The sequence below is a fragment of the Stenella coeruleoalba genome, assembly GCF_951394435.1.
Source record: "Stenella coeruleoalba genome assembly, chromosome: 13".
NCBI classification, from domain to species: domain Eukaryota; kingdom Metazoa; phylum Chordata; class Mammalia; order Artiodactyla; family Delphinidae; genus Stenella; species Stenella coeruleoalba.
The window spans coordinates 71,498,322-71,516,105 of NC_137159.1; the positions used below are offsets into that span (position 1 = coordinate 71,498,322).

The 17,784-nt window shown below is 36.3% G+C and overlaps 1 protein-coding gene across 14 annotated transcripts in view; it reads left to right on the top strand.

Annotated features, from left to right (window-relative positions):
- ITSN2 (intersectin 2) overlaps positions 1 to 17,784 on the top strand; it is a 159,217-nt gene that overhangs the window by 50,660 nt on the left and 90,773 nt on the right. For all 14 annotated transcript variants that reach the window (XR_013831102.1, XM_079941152.1, XM_079941154.1 and 11 more), the window contains 11 exons: positions 318 to 481; positions 1,816 to 2,022; positions 2,155 to 2,251; positions 3,079 to 3,218; positions 8,055 to 8,118; positions 8,659 to 8,796; positions 9,261 to 9,346; positions 10,042 to 10,304; positions 11,390 to 11,539; positions 13,692 to 13,832; positions 14,269 to 14,356. Coding sequence is in view for 13 of the 14 variants with exons in the window: in XM_079941152.1 (XP_079797278.1) it covers positions 318 to 481; positions 1,816 to 2,022; positions 2,155 to 2,251; positions 3,079 to 3,218; positions 8,055 to 8,118; positions 8,659 to 8,796; positions 9,261 to 9,346; positions 10,042 to 10,304; positions 11,390 to 11,539; positions 13,692 to 13,832; positions 14,269 to 14,356 (1,538 nt within the window). In the remaining variant the exon portion in view is untranslated. The remainder of the gene's footprint in view (positions 1 to 317; positions 482 to 1,815; positions 2,023 to 2,154; positions 2,252 to 3,078; positions 3,219 to 8,054; positions 8,119 to 8,658; positions 8,797 to 9,260; positions 9,347 to 10,041; positions 10,305 to 11,389; positions 11,540 to 13,691; positions 13,833 to 14,268; positions 14,357 to 17,784) is intronic.

Sequence of the window (17,784 nt, forward strand, 5' to 3'; positions counted from 1 at the left end):
CTTTGGTCAGTGTATATTAATGTACAGGTTTTAGTGTTTTGTTATACACATACACATATTTAATTAAGTGATGATCTACATGTAAATGCTATGTCGTTGTTTCCATTTTATCATCCTCCTCAAAAGTAATGTTGACCCTGAATAACAATCTGTCACCCTCCAAACTAAGTAGCAGATGCATTAGTTTGATCTGCTGTCAGGTTCTGTGAGGAGGGCCCTGTTCCATCCTGAATAAAAGAGTGACTTTGAGCTCTTAAAATCAGGGGAGCTCAATACATCAAAACAAAACAAATCTACCGCCCTCATTGTCCTTTTAGGGCTTTGTCAGACCTGAACAAGGATGGGAAGATGGATCAGCAAGAGTTCTCCATAGCTATGAAACTCATCAAACTAAAGCTTCAAGGCCAACAGTTGCCCGTGGTTCTTCCCCCTATTATGAAACAACCTCCTATGTTCTCTCCATTAATTTCTGCTCGTTTTGGTATGTGTTTATTAATTTAATTAGATGCATTTGATAGTTAAACTTGATTCCTAGGCATAATATTTGAGAATCAGAAAAGGATTTGTTGGCATAAAATGACAGTCCCCAGACTCCAAGTTAACTTTCATGTCTGAGACTAGAAATGTTAAGTTCGCTGTCATAGCTAGGGAGTCCATGTGTCCCAGTTTTCCAGGGACAGTTGTGATTATGCCTGTTGTCCTGGCATCTAGTCTGGTTAGTGTTCCCTTTCATAATTCCCAGTTGGATGATAAATTATATGATCCTGCTAGTTATAGCTGAGCCTAAATACTATTCTTAATTAGTTTCCTCTATACTCTGTATGCATAACAAAACTGTGAACAATTTAAACTCGAAATGGTTTCATTTGGGGGGTAATTTAAAGTTATACATAAGTAGAAATTTCTTTAATTTAAAGGTTAATTAGCCAGCTAAATTTAGGGCTAAAAGTTGGAGACTTCGTGCTATTTAATTTGCATATTCATCAGAGGTAACTAGTTTTCCATTAATTTTGATTAGCCATTTTCCTATTATTTGTGAGAAGCACTCATTGGAACAGAACATTCAATTAGATATGTCTATGTATCAGAAACATGTTCTTCCACTCTAGATGTTAGACCTTAAAATACTAAATTCTTTCACTATTGCAGTGAATTCTAGAGATAACATCAAATCCTTGTGTAACCGTATTTATATAGTGTACTTCATATTCTGCAGTTAGTAAACAAATGAGTCATCACTTTGTTCCTTTTAAAGAATTGTCCTTGAATCCATATGTATTGTGTTACATATAAGAAAAGTGAAACGTGGCATGCTTCCTTCTTGCACATAGTGTGTGTGCATAAATGGTTCTCTTAAAGTATGCAGTATTTAGAACATCCTTTACAGGGGAGGGGAGAGTTTGGGGAGTGTGTGTGTGTGTGTGTGTGTGTGTGTGTGTGTGAACTCAACAGCACTGTATTTATTATCCCTACACAAAACCCCACATTTGATCAGGTAATACATTCTCTCATTGAGGATACTAATATTTAGTTGGAAAAGGCTCTTTAGTTTTATTCATGATACTAGAAGAGAATTTTTAACTCCTTAGTAGGCATTCGCTTAGTTCACACAGGTCAGAATATTGATATTAAAAGCAGTAGCTTACCTCCTGCACTGCACTGGGTCCAAGCTGCTTTAGTGAACTTTTTAAAACTAGTTTGCCAACAGTGTTTCTGTAACATAGCAGTTGCTCACTGTACTGTGAACTTGTTTTCTGTCATGTGTTTTATAATTGGTTTAGCAGCACTGGGGAATGTGTTCTGTTTTGTCCTTAGGAATGGGAAGCATGCCCAATCTGTCCCTTCCTCAGTCATTGCCTCCGGTCGCACACATAGCAACTCCCTTGTCCTCTGCGACTTCAGGGACCACCCGTCCTCCCCTAATGATGCCTGCTCCCCTAGTGCCTTCTGTTAGCACTTCATCATTACCAAATGGAACCGCCAGCCTCATTCAGCCTTTATCCATTCCTTATTCTTCTTCAAGTAAGTGCTTTGTTTCTGATGACTCGGTATTTTATTATGAAGAAACTTATATTTGCATCCCAATAGATAGATTTCCTTCATACTTTGTGAAATTGTTTGGTATGAACCTTTTTCTTTTCTCTTTTTTTTTAGCATTGCCTCATACGTCGTCTTACAGTCTGATGATGGGAGGATTTGGTGGTGCTAGTATACAGAAAGCCCAGTCTCTGATTGATTTAGGATCCAGTAGGTATGAATACTTAAAACTTCCAACTTTTTAGGCTTTCAATAAGGAGTATTTAACAAAAGACTTTTTTTTTTTTTAAAGCTCTGAGCTTATCCAGGTTTTACTTTATAGTGGCCAAATGTAAACACTTGGTAAATTTACTATTTGTAATTCACATAAAATAATTTTATTTAAGAATTATTAACTGTCTGTGGTATTTTACTTTTGAAAAATATATCTTATGTAAACTAAAAATATTCTGTATTTTTAATCAATCAATTTTTTGCACAAAGCTACATTTTTCTTTCAAAAATATTTCTCAAAACATCTCATAATCATTGTACATTATTATTTCTCGAGCAAAAGCTGCTGATTGAGTATCTTTAAAATTTCAGAAAGCACAAAAGCATCAATGTTCATTCATCACCACTCGTATAAATCACAATAATACTCTTTAAAGCAATGACCCAGAAGAACAATGTCTGCATCCTTGTTTAAACACTCACTGATTGTGTGACCTTGTTTTTCTCAACATCACTGAGCCATAGTTTGTCCATCTAAAGGATGGAGACAGTAATACTTTTTAAGTTTGTCATGAGGATTAGAAATAATATTTGTGAAAACCCTAGCACAATGTGGGGCCTGGCACATAGTAGGTTCTTGGTATATGGTCGTTTTGTACTTCATATGGTATTTGCTTTCCTAAGAATAACGATAATTGATTGAATTTTTTCAGTATCAAGTATAAAAGTAATTACTGTTATATTATAGAAGGTATGATTCTTATTGTCTGTGACTTAACTAAACGTATTTTATTTAGTAACAAAAATTTTAAATAAATTTTGTTACAGCTCAACTTCCTCAACTGCTTCCCTCTCAGGGAACTCACCCAAGACTGGGACCTCAGAGTGGGCAGTTCCTCAGCCTTCAAGATTAAAATATCGGCAAAAATTTAATAGTCTTGACAAAAGCATGAGTGGATACCTCTCAGGTAAGTGGCATACGGTGCTTAAGAATGTGAGAGAGTTATGATTTTATATGGACTTTTATTAAAGAAATTTTATTTGAAGTTGTATTTTGTAGCTCATTTAAAATTTTAACATCCAAAAAATTTAGCAGGCATTTGATAAATACAAATAATGTTTAAGTTGTGTAAGAGTTCAAAGTTCTTATAATCAAGTTGAGCACACCCAGCTTTTTGGAAAGAAGACCTCTCCCTTGAGAAGGTCAAACCTCATCCTCCAATGCAGTGAATGGAGAACTTCATGTGATAAGAGAGTATAGCACTAAGCTTCAGCTCAGTTTCCCTGAGAGTCTCCTTCCTCATTGGTTCTTTCTCTGCTTGTCCTTCCGAACACCTCATGTGAGCATTGTTCCCCTTTAAAGCTCCAACCCAAATGTAGCCATAAAACCTGACCTGAGATCCCCATAGAACATTTGAGTCCATGCTAGAACAAACATCCAAACTTCACTAATTGAGGATAGTGAAGGGGGACATAAACAGAGGGTAATAGGCAAGTAGAATTCCCATCTTCTAACTTTTGCCTCTCTCTTCACTTAACAACGAATTATAGTTTAGACAGAGTAAAATGAGTGTTTAAAAATAATAGAGCTTTAAAGTGCTAGGGAACATAGAATAGGAGATATTAATACTGAAGAAATAAGATAAAACATCTTTTAGGAAGGGAGCATTGAAGCCCTATCATGAAAGAAAAAAGTTAGGATTCAGATAGAGATTGAAGGTGAGGGCATTTGAGGGTGACAAGGAAGAAATCCTAAGAGCAAAAAGTACACGACATGTTTGGAGGATGAAAAGCAGTATATGAAATAGGAGTATGGGGTCTCTAGTTGTGCACTGGGGCAAGGGAGCAATAAAACTTTTGGAATTGATTGGAAAAGCTAATACGCAATATGCAATATTTTCTTTAAAGATACATATCTATGTGGTAAAATCTTTAAAAAAAACGAGAATTATACACAAAAAAATCAGTATAGTAGTTGCCTTTTCTGTGGGAGGCATGGAGATAAAATCAGGGAACACAGATAGCTTCAAAGAATTTAGTAATGATCTAGTTCTTAAGTTGTATAGTAGTTTAATGGGTGACTTTTATTAGTATACTTCATAACTTACAACTGTACTATATATGTATCAAATATTATATAAGAACTATAAATTTCTGTAACTTTGTTAAATTATGTGGAACTATACTATATTCTTAAGTAATCTTTTTTTTTTTTTTTTGGGATTTAACATCTCTGAAATTGGGATGTGTATTATCATCAGTGGTATCTTAGCATTGTGTCATGTTTTTTTTTTTTTTTGGCAGTGATTTTTCCTTCTTAGTGTTACTTAAAATAATGGGGTATCTTATAATCAATGGCATCTTAGATTCTGTGAAATTATATTCAAACTATAGTATTTAAGATTAACATAAAGTAAAAAAAAAAGATTAACATAAAGTCAGACAATTCTCATATTTGAAAAAATGAACTTCTTTGGGCCCTGCATTTTGCATTGAAGAAGTTTCTTTTTTCAGATTAACAGAAGTGGACTAAAAAGACATGTACAGAAGTGTTCATGGCAGCTTCATTCACAACATCCAAAAAATAAGTAGCCTAAATGTCCATCGACAGGAGATTGGATACATAAATTGTGGTGTATTTCTTTAGCAGAATACCTTGCAGCAATAAAAATGAATGAACTGCTGATACATGCAACAACTTGGATCATTTCACAGATGTTGCATGAGTCAAAGAAGTCTGGCACAAAAGATCCATAATATTTAATCCATTTATATGAAGTTGAAGAACAGGAAGCTGAATTGATGGTGATAAAAATCAGAATAGTGTAGTTACTCTGTTGGACAAGGGACCATGTTAGAACCTTCCGGGGTGCTGGAAACATTCTGTATCTTGAGGTGGGTGTTAGTTGCATGTGTGCATACTCATGTAAAAATCCACTGATCAGTACACCTAAAATTAGTACCCTTTGTGTATGTACTGCAAACATAGAGTATAAACAAAAGTGGGTTTGTGTTGCAGTATGAAGGGCAGTGGGGAGCCAACTGTGAGGAAATGTTCCCTTAATGTTACTTTATTTGTATGTGACACATTGCATGAAGGGCGTGTATTGTGTTTTCAGAAAATGTTATTATTCTTAGACTTACAAGAGTAAAGCTATATATCGGTAGTTAAGGGAAGGATTGATTTTCTTTGAAAGAAGAAGTTGTCTCTGGTGTCTTGAAACTGAGCATGAGCCCCACGTATATGAGGACAGGGCTAACCTAGACTTATGTGGTATGCTTTGTTCAGTGAATGTAGCAGTTAGTGGTCTAATTTTTCCCTCTTGTTCTTCCTCCTCTCTTCCCCATAAACCCTCAGTCATGATTTATTTAGATTGATTCATTGACTCAAATATTTCCTGAGTCACATATCTTCTGGGCACTCAGTATGACACTGGAATGCAGACAAGAAGACATGTCCCATGTCTTTAAAGAGCCCATAGTATAGGTCACATAATCTCAGTGAATGGTGGTTTAAAAGTGCTGTGATTAATACGGATGAGAAAGTGACTAATGCTGAGGATGTAAGAGAGCGTTTCACAGGAGAGGTGTCATTTGAGCTGGATCTTAGAGGATAAATAGACTGCCTGGTAGAGAGTCGGGGGACTAGCATTTTAGGCGCAGGAAATAGGATATCCAAAGTGTTGGCAGACCAGTAGTGTGCATGCTCGAGTGAGCTTCCTTAGTGCAGCTTCCTCTGCTGCCTCTCTTTGGCCCCTGTATTACTCACATGGCCTGCACACATTTAAGCCTTCCGCCAGTGCACTTTTAACCATTGCATTCCCTCCCTTCTTCCTGTTGTTTGCTCTGTTGCCTAGTGCGAGGGGTCTGCTTTGTTATCTTTGTCCAAGAGCTGAAACTTTAGTTATAGAACCTTTCTTGGTTTGAAATAGCCTGCCATTTTTTTATTGGAAGAATCCTCTTTTTAACATAAAAACCTCCTCAAATCTTACTTTTTATATGAAATCTATTGAGAAGTATTAATTGAGTGAGGCTGTGAGCTATTTCCAGTGTGTTTCCTTTATGTGATTTCTATTAAGTGGCCAGATTAAAAAAAGAATGGAAAAGATTTTAAAATTATATAATATAAACATTTGATTGCTTGTTATAATATGTGGTATATTTGAGGTTGTTCCATATAGAATATGTAGCTTTGGTTATCCAGATCTCTGTGTTCAAAGCTCAGTGAAGCAGTGGGTTTAACGGCATCGGTGCTGGCTTTGTAGTGCAAGTTGTTGCTGAGGAAGAACTGGCAGTTGTATCTCTTCTGTGCAGAGTTGTTTCGAGAGTCCTTGACTCAGGCTAAACGCAGGGTAGGGCTGACTCTTCTGGCACTTGTGGCTTAGGCATCTGAGAGTGGGAGGTGTTGCACCTGCTTTATTGACTAGGTGACCTTCCCTAGAGAAGCCTCAGGCTTCATCATGGTCAGAAAGCCACAGACAAGCTCACCAGGAGTGAACACTCCTCTGAAGCAGAGAGGGATTTTCTGTTCTGGAATATATTCATTGAAGATTAGGAGCCTGTTACAGAGACATATTTTTGTTTTCTCACACTGAGGGAGAGAAAAGAAGTTGAACAGTTTACCATACATAGTAAGCATTCATATGAGTGTTAGCTATTGTTATTATCAGTTGCTATCACATAAGTAAGCCCCCATTGCACCTTAGATAGAGGATAATTTTGGATTACAATTTTCTTCATTACTTTAGCAAATATTTATTAAGCATCTATTTACTAGGTGTGGGGTATACGTTAGTGGATAAAACAGTCAAGGCTTTTGTCTTCATAGAACTTAGCATAATAAGGGAAATAGACAAACAGGTAAACAAGCAAATGTTACATTACAAATTGTGATATGAGATATAAAGGATAAAAGCAGGAAATGTATTGAATGGTAGGGTGGACAGAGAAGGCCTTTCTGAGAAGGTGACGTTAGATATCGGCTTCACAGGTGAGAAGGACCTAGACATGCAATGATGTAGAACTGTAGGACTTGATGTTGGATATGGGTGTACAGGAGAGGGAGGGCTCAGGGGGGACTTTCTGATTTCTGGCTTGAGCCACTGGATGGATTGTGATACCATTCATAGAGAAGGGAGGACTGAGGAAGAATGATTTGGGTGAAGATTAGGAAGAGGGGCCTGGATGGGGATTGAAAGAGTAGTTTTATATGTATTTGGTTTGATATGCTTATAAAATACATACATTGATTTTTCAGTTGGATATAGAAGTCTAAACTTAGAGGAGAGGTTTGGGCTGTGGATGTACATTTGGGAATCCTCAGCCTCTAGGTGCTGCTTAAAGTCATAGAAATGGATATGAATGCACAGAGAGAAAAGAGTGCCCAGGATAGATCCGTGAAGAATGCCAGCATTTACAGGTCGTTTAGAAGAGGAAGAGTAGAGACGAAGGAATGATCAGAGAGATAAGAGAATATCTGAAAATGCTTAAGGAAGCTGTGCTTTGAGAGCTTGGCCTCTAATACTCTGTGTCGCTGGCTTAGTCCTTCGTGTCAGTCACTTGTGTGTACCATTATCTTCTGAAAGGACACGGGAGCACTTGATTCTACTAACTGTAGACTTTAAACTCCTTGGTCCAGGGAATGTGTTTGTTTTGATGACTACTGAATGCTCAGTGTCTGGTGCATGGTAAAAGCCGATGCTATCCCAGGGTAGCAGCAGTGTTATTTCAAGGGTACAGCTACTTAAGTTTGCATGACTTTAAGAGGCTAAAGAATTTTTTTATGCTTTTTCTCACACAATCAGGTTTTCAAGCTAGAAATGCCCTTCTTCAGTCAAACCTTTCTCAAACTCAGCTAGCTACTATTTGGTGAGTTTGCCCGTTGATTATGATTTTTAACTATACATTTTCTGTTATACTGTTTCTGTAAAAGTTTGTGACTCAGAAGCATTCCATAAAAGTGGCCATGTGAAAATTAATGCAAACTTGTAAGCAAATAAAATTGCTTTGTAAAATGTTATCCTCAAGAATTTGGCATTTAATTATTTTACAAGTAAAACTTGTTTGCTTTTATATAATGCCTTCTATGGAGAATTAGAGAATATCTCATTTTTAATGTGGAGCTAAATGTGATTTGATGGGTGAATTAACCATGTACCAAGACAAGCCACCTTTTCAGAAGGAATATTTCCCTTTCCATTTCAACGTTTCTTCCCTCTCTTTTGTGATATGAAAATTAAAGGTAAAAATTAGCTCACTTTTCTGTGTGTATTTACTTTTCACTAAAATGTGTTAACCCAGCTGTTCTACTGTCATTATTCTTGTTTTAAAAATAAAAAATTGAACTCTTCTGAAAATATTTTACTCTAAATAGACTTTCTTAGTTGTGAATTTTCATATTTTCTTTAGGACTCTGGCTGACATTGATGGTGATGGGCAGCTAAAAGCTGAGGAGTTTATCCTTGCAATGCACCTCACTGATATGGCCAAAGCTGGACAGCCATTGCCACTGACTTTACCTCCGGAGCTCGTCCCTCCGTCTTTTAGGTGAGTGCCTCTGTAGATGAAGGGGTGTTGTTTCGATCATGTTTGGCAGACATGATTATTACTTTGGGATTTCCTGAGGCCTCTGCTCTAGTTTCATGGAAAATCGAACATTTACATTGCCATTTGATTTTGGTATTTAATGAGTTACACTGAGAAGAGAGTAGATATTAGAAGTAGGTGTGTATTTTCACCACACCATAGATAAGGAAACTGATGCGTAAAGAGATTAAGAATAAATTTACCCAAGAATAGCAATTGGCTGAACCATGATTTGAATCCACATCTCTCTGGCTTGATAATCCATATACTGCTGTACAGTGTAACTATAGACCACACTATATTTTAAATACCTTTAATTACATTCTAAATATTAAATTGCTCTAGTCAGTGGTAGTCTATATAGTCTGGTCTAAAAATTCTCAGATCTCATGATGCTAAATTTATTTGTTGTTTGCTTTTCTTAGAGGAGGAAAGCAAATTGATTCCATTAATGGAACTCTGCCTTCATATCAGAAAATACAAGAAGAGGAACCTCAGAAAAAATTACCAGGTAGCATCGAGTGTCCAAGTTGTATATTTATTGTGAATTCTCTTAAATTTTACCATGAAATATAAATGAATATTTAGAATTTTTAAATTCTTAATATTTTATATGCTGTATGAGACACTATTTGATGAATGGGATGGATTTCAACATCAGTAAAATTAAGATAGTCAAAACTGAGAGGAAGAGACAGGTATGTATATTTGGCAAGAGTGTATGTATTAGGTGTCCTAGTTAAAGTGTTTCTCCCACTTTTGGAAAAATCATTATAGCAAGCTTTGTAACGAAATCTTGAGCTTTAAAAAAAGTTTAAATACTGGTTGAAAAAGTACATGTGTAGGTATTTTAAAATATTAAAAAGTTAATGACATATACCAAATATAACAAATATATAGCCATACAACTTTGGTTATCCTTGAAGAAAATGCTGAGGAAAAAATTGAAAAACATTTTCATTGGCAGGAATAGTAAAATTATTTTTCTCTTGGATGGACTCAAACTTAGAGATTTGTTTTCCAAAAATGAATATTCTTATAAGAAAGTAAATATTTTACTATTTACATTTGAGTTAAAATTATCCTTCGGAGAAGTATCCACAGAGAAATAGCAGTCACGTGATCACGAGGCATGAGGACGTTGAAACTAGATTACAGGTTCATTAGGCTTGATGTTGAAGAATGCTTACAATATACCTTATCTAGTTACGTTCGAGGACAAGCGGAAAGCCAACTATGAGCGGGGGAACATGGAACTGGAGAAGCGACGCCAGGCCATGATGGAGCAGCAGCAGAGGGAGGCAGAGCGCAAAGCTCAGAAGGAAAAGGAAGAGTGGGAACGGAAACAGAGAGAGTTACAAGAGCAAGAATGGAAGAAGCAACTGGAATTAGAAAAACGCTTGGAGAAGCAGAGGGAATTGGAGAGACAACGGGAGGAAGAAAGGAGAAAAGAGATAGAAAGACGAGAGGTTATTTTTTTAAGTTATTTTATTTCCCAGGAAAATCATTTCATTTAGTAAGTGGCTACATTTCATTTGATAAAAAATGGTAATCTTTGTTGTGCTTTTTCTCAGCATCATTCGTTCATTCTTACCCTGTACAAATCTGAATCTTCCTTCTCCTGTGGAGAGATAGAGGGTCCTTGCTTGTGAGGGGTTTCAGGGCTGGCAGCTGGTAGAGAAAGCAGGTCTGCAGGTGATACCTCAATCAGTGCAAGATTGGTTGCAAAGCTGAGTTGAGTGAGGAGCCAGGGGAAGAAGTCAGTGTGATCAGGTCCTTAAACGAAAGTAAGCTTAGGATCCAGAGTGAAAGGCCAAGTAATTGGAGAGGCAGAAAGAAGAGAGTGGGGAATTGAAGGCCATGAGAGGGATCACGAGGGTGGGCTTGCACAGGTCTTTGGGAAAACTGGTGCTGTGTGGGGTCCCTGGGAGGCCTGGTTGTGTTTTCAAGGGCTGTGCGTGGACCACAGTAAATTACAGTGGCACTGAAATAAGGTAAATAAAATATTTTTCTTCCCTGATGACAGAATAAAGGTACAGTTATTCCTACTAACATTTGCATTTATGAAGTCATCCCTTTTTTTTTTTTTTTTTTTGCGGTACGCGGGCCTCTCACTGTTGTGGCCTCTCCCGTTACGGAGCACAGGCTTCGGATGCACAGGCTCAGCAGCCGTGGCTCACAGGCCCAGCTGCTCCGCAGTATGTGGGATCTTCCCAGACCGGGGCACGAACCCGTGTCCCCTGCATCGGCAGGCGGACTCTCAACCACTGCGCCACCAGGGAAGCCCTGAAGTCATCCTTTTGTTTATTAAGGGAAAAGTAACTACAGCAAGAGGATGGCCCTATGAAGCAATCAGAAAATCTGGTGGATGAATTTGCTTTTGTGGAAGTCTTTAGATTAGGCCCATTGATAAAACTAGGTTTGCCCAGTTACCCTTAGAAACTCAAGCCCACTCAGTGCTAAATGCTGCCTGATCTTTACTTTGTCATTCCATCAGTTTTTGAATGAGGCAAAATTGTTAATTTAAAAATTAACTTTAATTCATTATTTTCAGGCAGCAAAACAAGAACTTGAAAGACAACGTCGTTTAGAATGGGAGAGAATTCGTAGACAGGAGCTTCTCAATCGAAGGAATAGAGAACAGGAAGAAATTGTCAGGTTAAACTCTAAAAAGAAAAGCCTTCATCTCGAGTTGGAAGCACTGGTATGGCTATAGGTTTAAGTGAAATTTATCTGAATGATGCTTAGAGTTACCTGTTGAAAAATATTACTGTTTTTTTAATCTACCTCATGAATGTGTTATGTTTTAATGTAATTAAATAGTCATATTTTCATATGTGCTTTTTAACAGTTTAGACAGTATAGTTTACTAAAAAAGGATAGTGACTCGAAATGCTGAGAATTATGTTGTGGTCTTAGTTCAGATGTGGATAAACAAGGTACTCTTGGGCAAGGTCTCTGGAAGGTGGTCTGCAGAGGAATAACCAGAAGGGGGAGAGGAGAGCCTAGGCGCTAGGACAGCGTCTCCTCTCCCCACTTCTTCGTCCCACATTTCACAACAGAGAATCGCCACATTTATCTGCTGTACTTTTATTGGAGTTTTATCTAAAATTTGCTTGGAAAAAGGGATTCTACTGCTAAAAAGAAAAAATGACTGGAAACTGCTGACCTAAATGATCTCTTAGGATTCCTTTCAGTTCTAAAAGACTATGGTTGTTAACAAATATTGGCCATTATGCTTCTCAGTTTTTACACATCAGATGTCAGAGTATCTGTTAAAAAGACTTTGCTTGAAATGCAAAGTGAGAAGATAGAAAGGGTCTGAGTAAGGCATACTATTCTACTATGACCTTGTAATCCCATAAGCCTGACCTGATTATACAGTAAGGTTTTGCAAAAAATGCATGTGTAGCTATGTAGTAGAGCCATATTTACATCTTGTTTAATTGTAGTCTAATGTTTTATTTGGTTGATGAATTGAATTACATTTTTTTTTAAAATCACAATATCTTTCATCAGAAAGGTACTATTTTATGCCTTCAAATGAATAGGAAAGCATACCACAGTTGTTAATCATGCCATAGTACTACATACAAAACAGTCCGAAAAACTTTAACTGCTTTGTGTAGCTACTTGGGTATCTGTCTGAACCGTTATCTTGACTGTGTGTTTTTCCTTAAAAATACAATGGGAGGAAACCTTTTGATTGTTTTCCCCCCAAGAACTGGGGTAACACACCAAGCAGTAGCATAGATTAATGTGTAGAGTCTGGAAAGGTCCAGGGCCTATACTTATATTTGCTGAAGATAATAACATGATATCCAGGGTGGACACAGCATATTCCCTTCAGCGTGTATTTCTCAAATATGAAACATACTTTTCAGTAAAAACTTTCATTATTGGTGATTTTTAACCAGGAACCTCATTTTTCCTCACCCCACTTTATTTGCTAAGGCTGCCATAACAAAATACCACAGACCAGGTGGCAATTTTTATCACAGTTCTGGAGGCTGGAAGTCCAAGATCAAGGTGTCAGCATGTTCGATTTCTTCTGAGGCTTCTCTCCTTGGCTTGCTGATGGCTGCCTTTTGCCGTGCCCTCATGTGGTCTTTTCTCTGCCTGTGCATCTCTGCTGTCTCTATTGTGTCTAAATGTTCTCTTCTTATAAGGACACCAGTCAGATTGGAGTAGGGCCCACCCATAAGACTTCATTTAATCTTAATTACCTCTTTAAACGTCCTATCTCCAAATGCAGTCATATTCTGAGGTTACTGAGGGTTAGGACTTCAACATATAAATTGTGGAGGACACAGTTCAGCTCATAACACCTCACCCTTCTTATTAGCTTCCATTGAGAATCCTGCTGTTTTTTGTTCTGTTTTTTTCTTTTTTCTTAGAACAAGGGGAAAGGAATATTGGTATAGGAGAAGAGTAGTGTAGCCCCAAAAGGCCCTCCTGTACACTGTTTAATTAGAAGAATCAGATGGCAGCATTGAGGATAGAAATAGAAGTTCAGAGAATGTAATGCTAATTGTCATATGCACACACTTATTCCTCCTTATTATTCTAAGAGATTGTTTATATTTTAATATTATGAATTAGTGCCTAAATGCTGAGTTCAGAAAAAAATTCAGTGTGTTATGTTTGTGCTTTCTCATCTTAACATAATAGGCTCTTATACTCACAGTGGTACATTTCCTGCTAATAACTCTCTTGAGTTAACTTGGTTTTAGACATTTATCTTAGACTGAGTATAGATGATAAATGACATTTAAAATTTAAATAAAAATATTGTTCTCTTGATAAGAACATTTCCTATTAGCATTTTATGTTACCATATGTTTCTCTTCCTATAGAATGGCAAACATCAGCAGATCTCAAGCAGACTTCAAGACGTCCGACTCAGGAAGCAAACTCAAAAGACTGAGCTGGAAGTTCTGGATAAGCAGTGTGACCTGGAAATTATGGAAATCAGGCAGCTTCAACAGGAACTTCAGGTAAGTCCTTTGCTGCTGAATTGTCCTTAAACATGAGCAGTTATTAATAACTCTTCCTAATAAAGTGTTTTTCACTTTTGGGGTCATGAACCCCTTTGAGCCTCTGATAGACATCCTTCCTAAAGGCATGTAGATATACACAATCTTGTATAATATCAGGAATCTCATGGACTCCCTAAAACTGTGCTTAACATCTGGTTAAATTCTGCTTAATATTTATACAATATCTGGGCATTTACCACTTTGAGTTTTAAGTCTTTAATAAATAAATAAATACATCATTTAATTCCATTTTAGTTTATCCATAAGTTGTAAGCAATTTACATATTATTCTATGTATTATTCCTATACTAAGTTTCAAGAGTGATTAAATCATGTTTTAACATTTTTCAGAAAATTCTTAGACAACATTACAGTTTCTTTTTCTTTTTATAAGGAATATCAAAATAAGCTTATCTATTTGGTGCCAGAGAAGCAATTATTAAATGAAAGAATTAAAAATATGCAGCTCAGTAACACACCTGGTAAGTCTCTAAGGTTTGTTTTGCCTCTTTTATTCTTTTCTGAATGTATTAGTTATATTCTGTTACGTTTTAAAATAGCATTATTCTGTTATAAATAACATTTTTTGTCTATAGTTAAAAATTTTTAAATAATGTGAAAAATATTACCTCATGTTGGAGCATTTTTAGCAATAAAATGTAAATAGAAATAAAATAACAATTGTGGTTTGACTTCCTGTCTTGATACCATTTTTATTTATATATTTCAAATACCAATCAAATAAAATGTTACATTACAGTTAAACAAGACCTCAGTTTGGCTTGAACACGAGGCTGTATGTGCATTTTGGCAAAATCCTGCACTAATTGTAAAGAACTGTTCATGAGGAGACTTTTCTATGGAGCCAAACCTGTTGGATTCTAGGGTGATAGTGTACAGCAGTGATAGGCCTAAGCAGACTGGTATGCTCTTCCCAGACCTTTTATATCATCTAACTTTGTGATTCATGTAAGGAATTTTACCACCTTGGCCCTCTGACACCTGTGGAACAAAATATTCCAGTGTAATTTATGAGAATATAACATTTCTCTTGATTCAAGTCTCAACCAGGAAACTGAAGGAAAAAAAAAATCTCTACATTGGATAGCATGCCAATAACAATGTAGCAGAAGAAAGATTTATTTAAAGAAAAGTAACTCTGCAAATGTGTTAGAACTAGCTAGAGTATCCTAAATGTCTCCCACTGAGTATCGGTCAGTTTTTTCATTCTAGGGCTCTTTATTACACTTTTGTTTTTTTAGGCAGGCCAATAAATAGGTTCATCCCTCTTCTTTGCCCAAATTCTGAACAAATTAAGAAATAAGGCAAAGGAGCAAGACGTGAGAGACCAGAATATCACCTCATTATTAATAAAGCTGATGTTAGACAGCATGGCTTATCTGTGAGCAGTACAGCTGCCCCGTAAGACACTGGGTGCATGAACAAAAAAGAATGCAGATTCCTGTAGGCAGTTCAACCTCAAGAAAGCAAGGGATAGGAAAGGTATAGGGCTGTGTACACCCGGGTCCTTATCTTGATCTCACCAAGTATTTAAGAGTTAGAAAGAAGCTGGGACTGTTGTTCTAGTAAAGGTCCCTTTACATCGAAGGAATACCAGGAATAGAAAATTTGATCTTGTGAACTTCTCTTATTATGTCTCCCACCTTCCACTGATGTCTCGTCTCAGACAATCTTCCTTGCACAGGGTGCTTTTCTTGGCCATTCGAAGTGTATCAGCTCCTACCTTACCCCTCACAGGCATTCCAGAAGCAGGATAAGGCAGCACTCCTGATCTGTGCAGGGTAGAAAGTATATTGTCATCTTCATTGTTAGTATTTGGATTGTGAAGAGAATGTAGGATATGTCTTATTAGGGGCCTGGTAGAGCTACTCTTTCTCTGTGGAATGTGATCCAGTTTAGCTTTTATAAATTTATTAATCTTTGCTGTAGTCCAGTTTAGAATAGGAAGCTTTTATTTGGAGTTTGCAAAGTACCCAGTATCCCTTAGATTCCTCTGTCCATAATAGTAACCATTTAAGATTTTCAGCCCTGTGCTAAGCACCATGCTAGGCAGTTTTCATGCATTATTTCCTTTCATCTTTACAACAACCCTGTAAAGTAGTCGTTGTTATTTCCATTGTGCAGCTTAGAAAAACTGAGGTTCACAGAGAATAAGTAATTACCCAAGATCACGTAATAGTAGGTCTCAAATTCTTGTGTGTCTGACTCCTAAAGCCCACCACACTACCATGTTGCCTCTTTCAGTTACCTAACACAGTGCTCGTAGATGTGATATGATCACATTCAATATGAAAGCATCCATTATTACTGATGCTCATTTTGAATACTAGGAATGAATATTCTTTTACTGTTATTTTTCCCATTGCTTGTCTCCCACCTTGACTAGAATAGGACCCATGCCTTATCCTTCACTTTTACCTACCATTGACAAAGTGCAAGGCCTTGCATATAGCAGATTTGTAATTTAATGATTAAATATTTATTGAAATACTGGAAAACTGTTAGAATTATAAGACAATTTAACAAGGTGCCTGCATACAAAATCAGCATATAAAAATCAGCAACTTTACTGTATATCAAAAGTATTTATTTAGAAAATAAGGGGGAAAAAGGTCTCATTCACATCAGCATTCTCATTGTTAAATGAACAAAGAAGAAATGCACAGCCATAAAACTTTACTGATTGACATAAAAGATTCCTGGATAAGTAGATACATATTATATTCCTGAATGAACTTGCTCAATATTTTAAAGATGTTATTTAGTTCTCTACTAATTCATCCATATATTCAGTTTTATTCAGGTTTCCTTAAATGAAAATTGACAGATAATTCACAAATTAACCTAGAAGAGAAAATACACAACATGAGCCAAGACTTAAAAAGAAAAAACATTGGTGGGGGGAGGAGTCTAGCCCTATCATATACCGAAACATGAGTTATGAAAAGGTATAGTACCTAAAATAATGTATTATTGATCCAAAATAGAAACAGAACACTGGAACTAAATAGAGAGTCTAGAAACAAGCATATATATATATATATATATATATATATGGCAATTTAGGATTAGATAAAGTTGGCATTTAACATCAGTGGGGAAGGGATGGGCTTTCGATAGTTACTATCTCTTCATTAAGTGATTTGAGGGATAGTTGAAAGGGGGGTGAAGAAGCTCTTTACCTCACTCTATGCAGATATAAATTCTAGGTAAAGTGGGAGGCTAAACATAAAATATAACTCTAGAAAAAAATGTTACAGAGGAAAACATTTTTATAATTTTGGTGTCAGAAAAGTCTCTTCAAACAATACATAGAGCTATGAAGGAAAATAGTTTTTGATGAAATAAAAATGAAAAACTTTTTCATGATGAAAGATGTCATAAACAGTAAAAAAAAAAATTGAAATACGTATGATACAACAAGAATTTAGAGCTTCTACAAATCAGAAACTAAGACAAGCCAATAGGAGGAAAAAGCCAGCAAAGGTTGAGATAAGACAATTCAAGATGATGGATGATAAATGTAAGTAGATGGCCATATAAATAGATGTTTATCTAATTTCAGTAGTTGTCAAGAAAATACAAATTAAAGTGACAATAAGAATTTTTTTGCCAGTTAGCAAAAATGAAAAATGAGTGATACAATCTCCAAAATTTACAAGCAGCTCCTGCAGCTCAATATCAAAAAAACAAACAACCCAATCCAAAAATGGGCAGAAGACCTAAATAGACATTTCTCCAAAGAAGACATACAGATTGCCAACAAACACATGAAAAGATGCTCAACATCACTAATATTAGAGAAATGCAAATCAAAACTACAATGAGATATCACCTCACACTGGTCAGAATGGGCATCATCAAAACATCTACAAACAATAAATGTTGG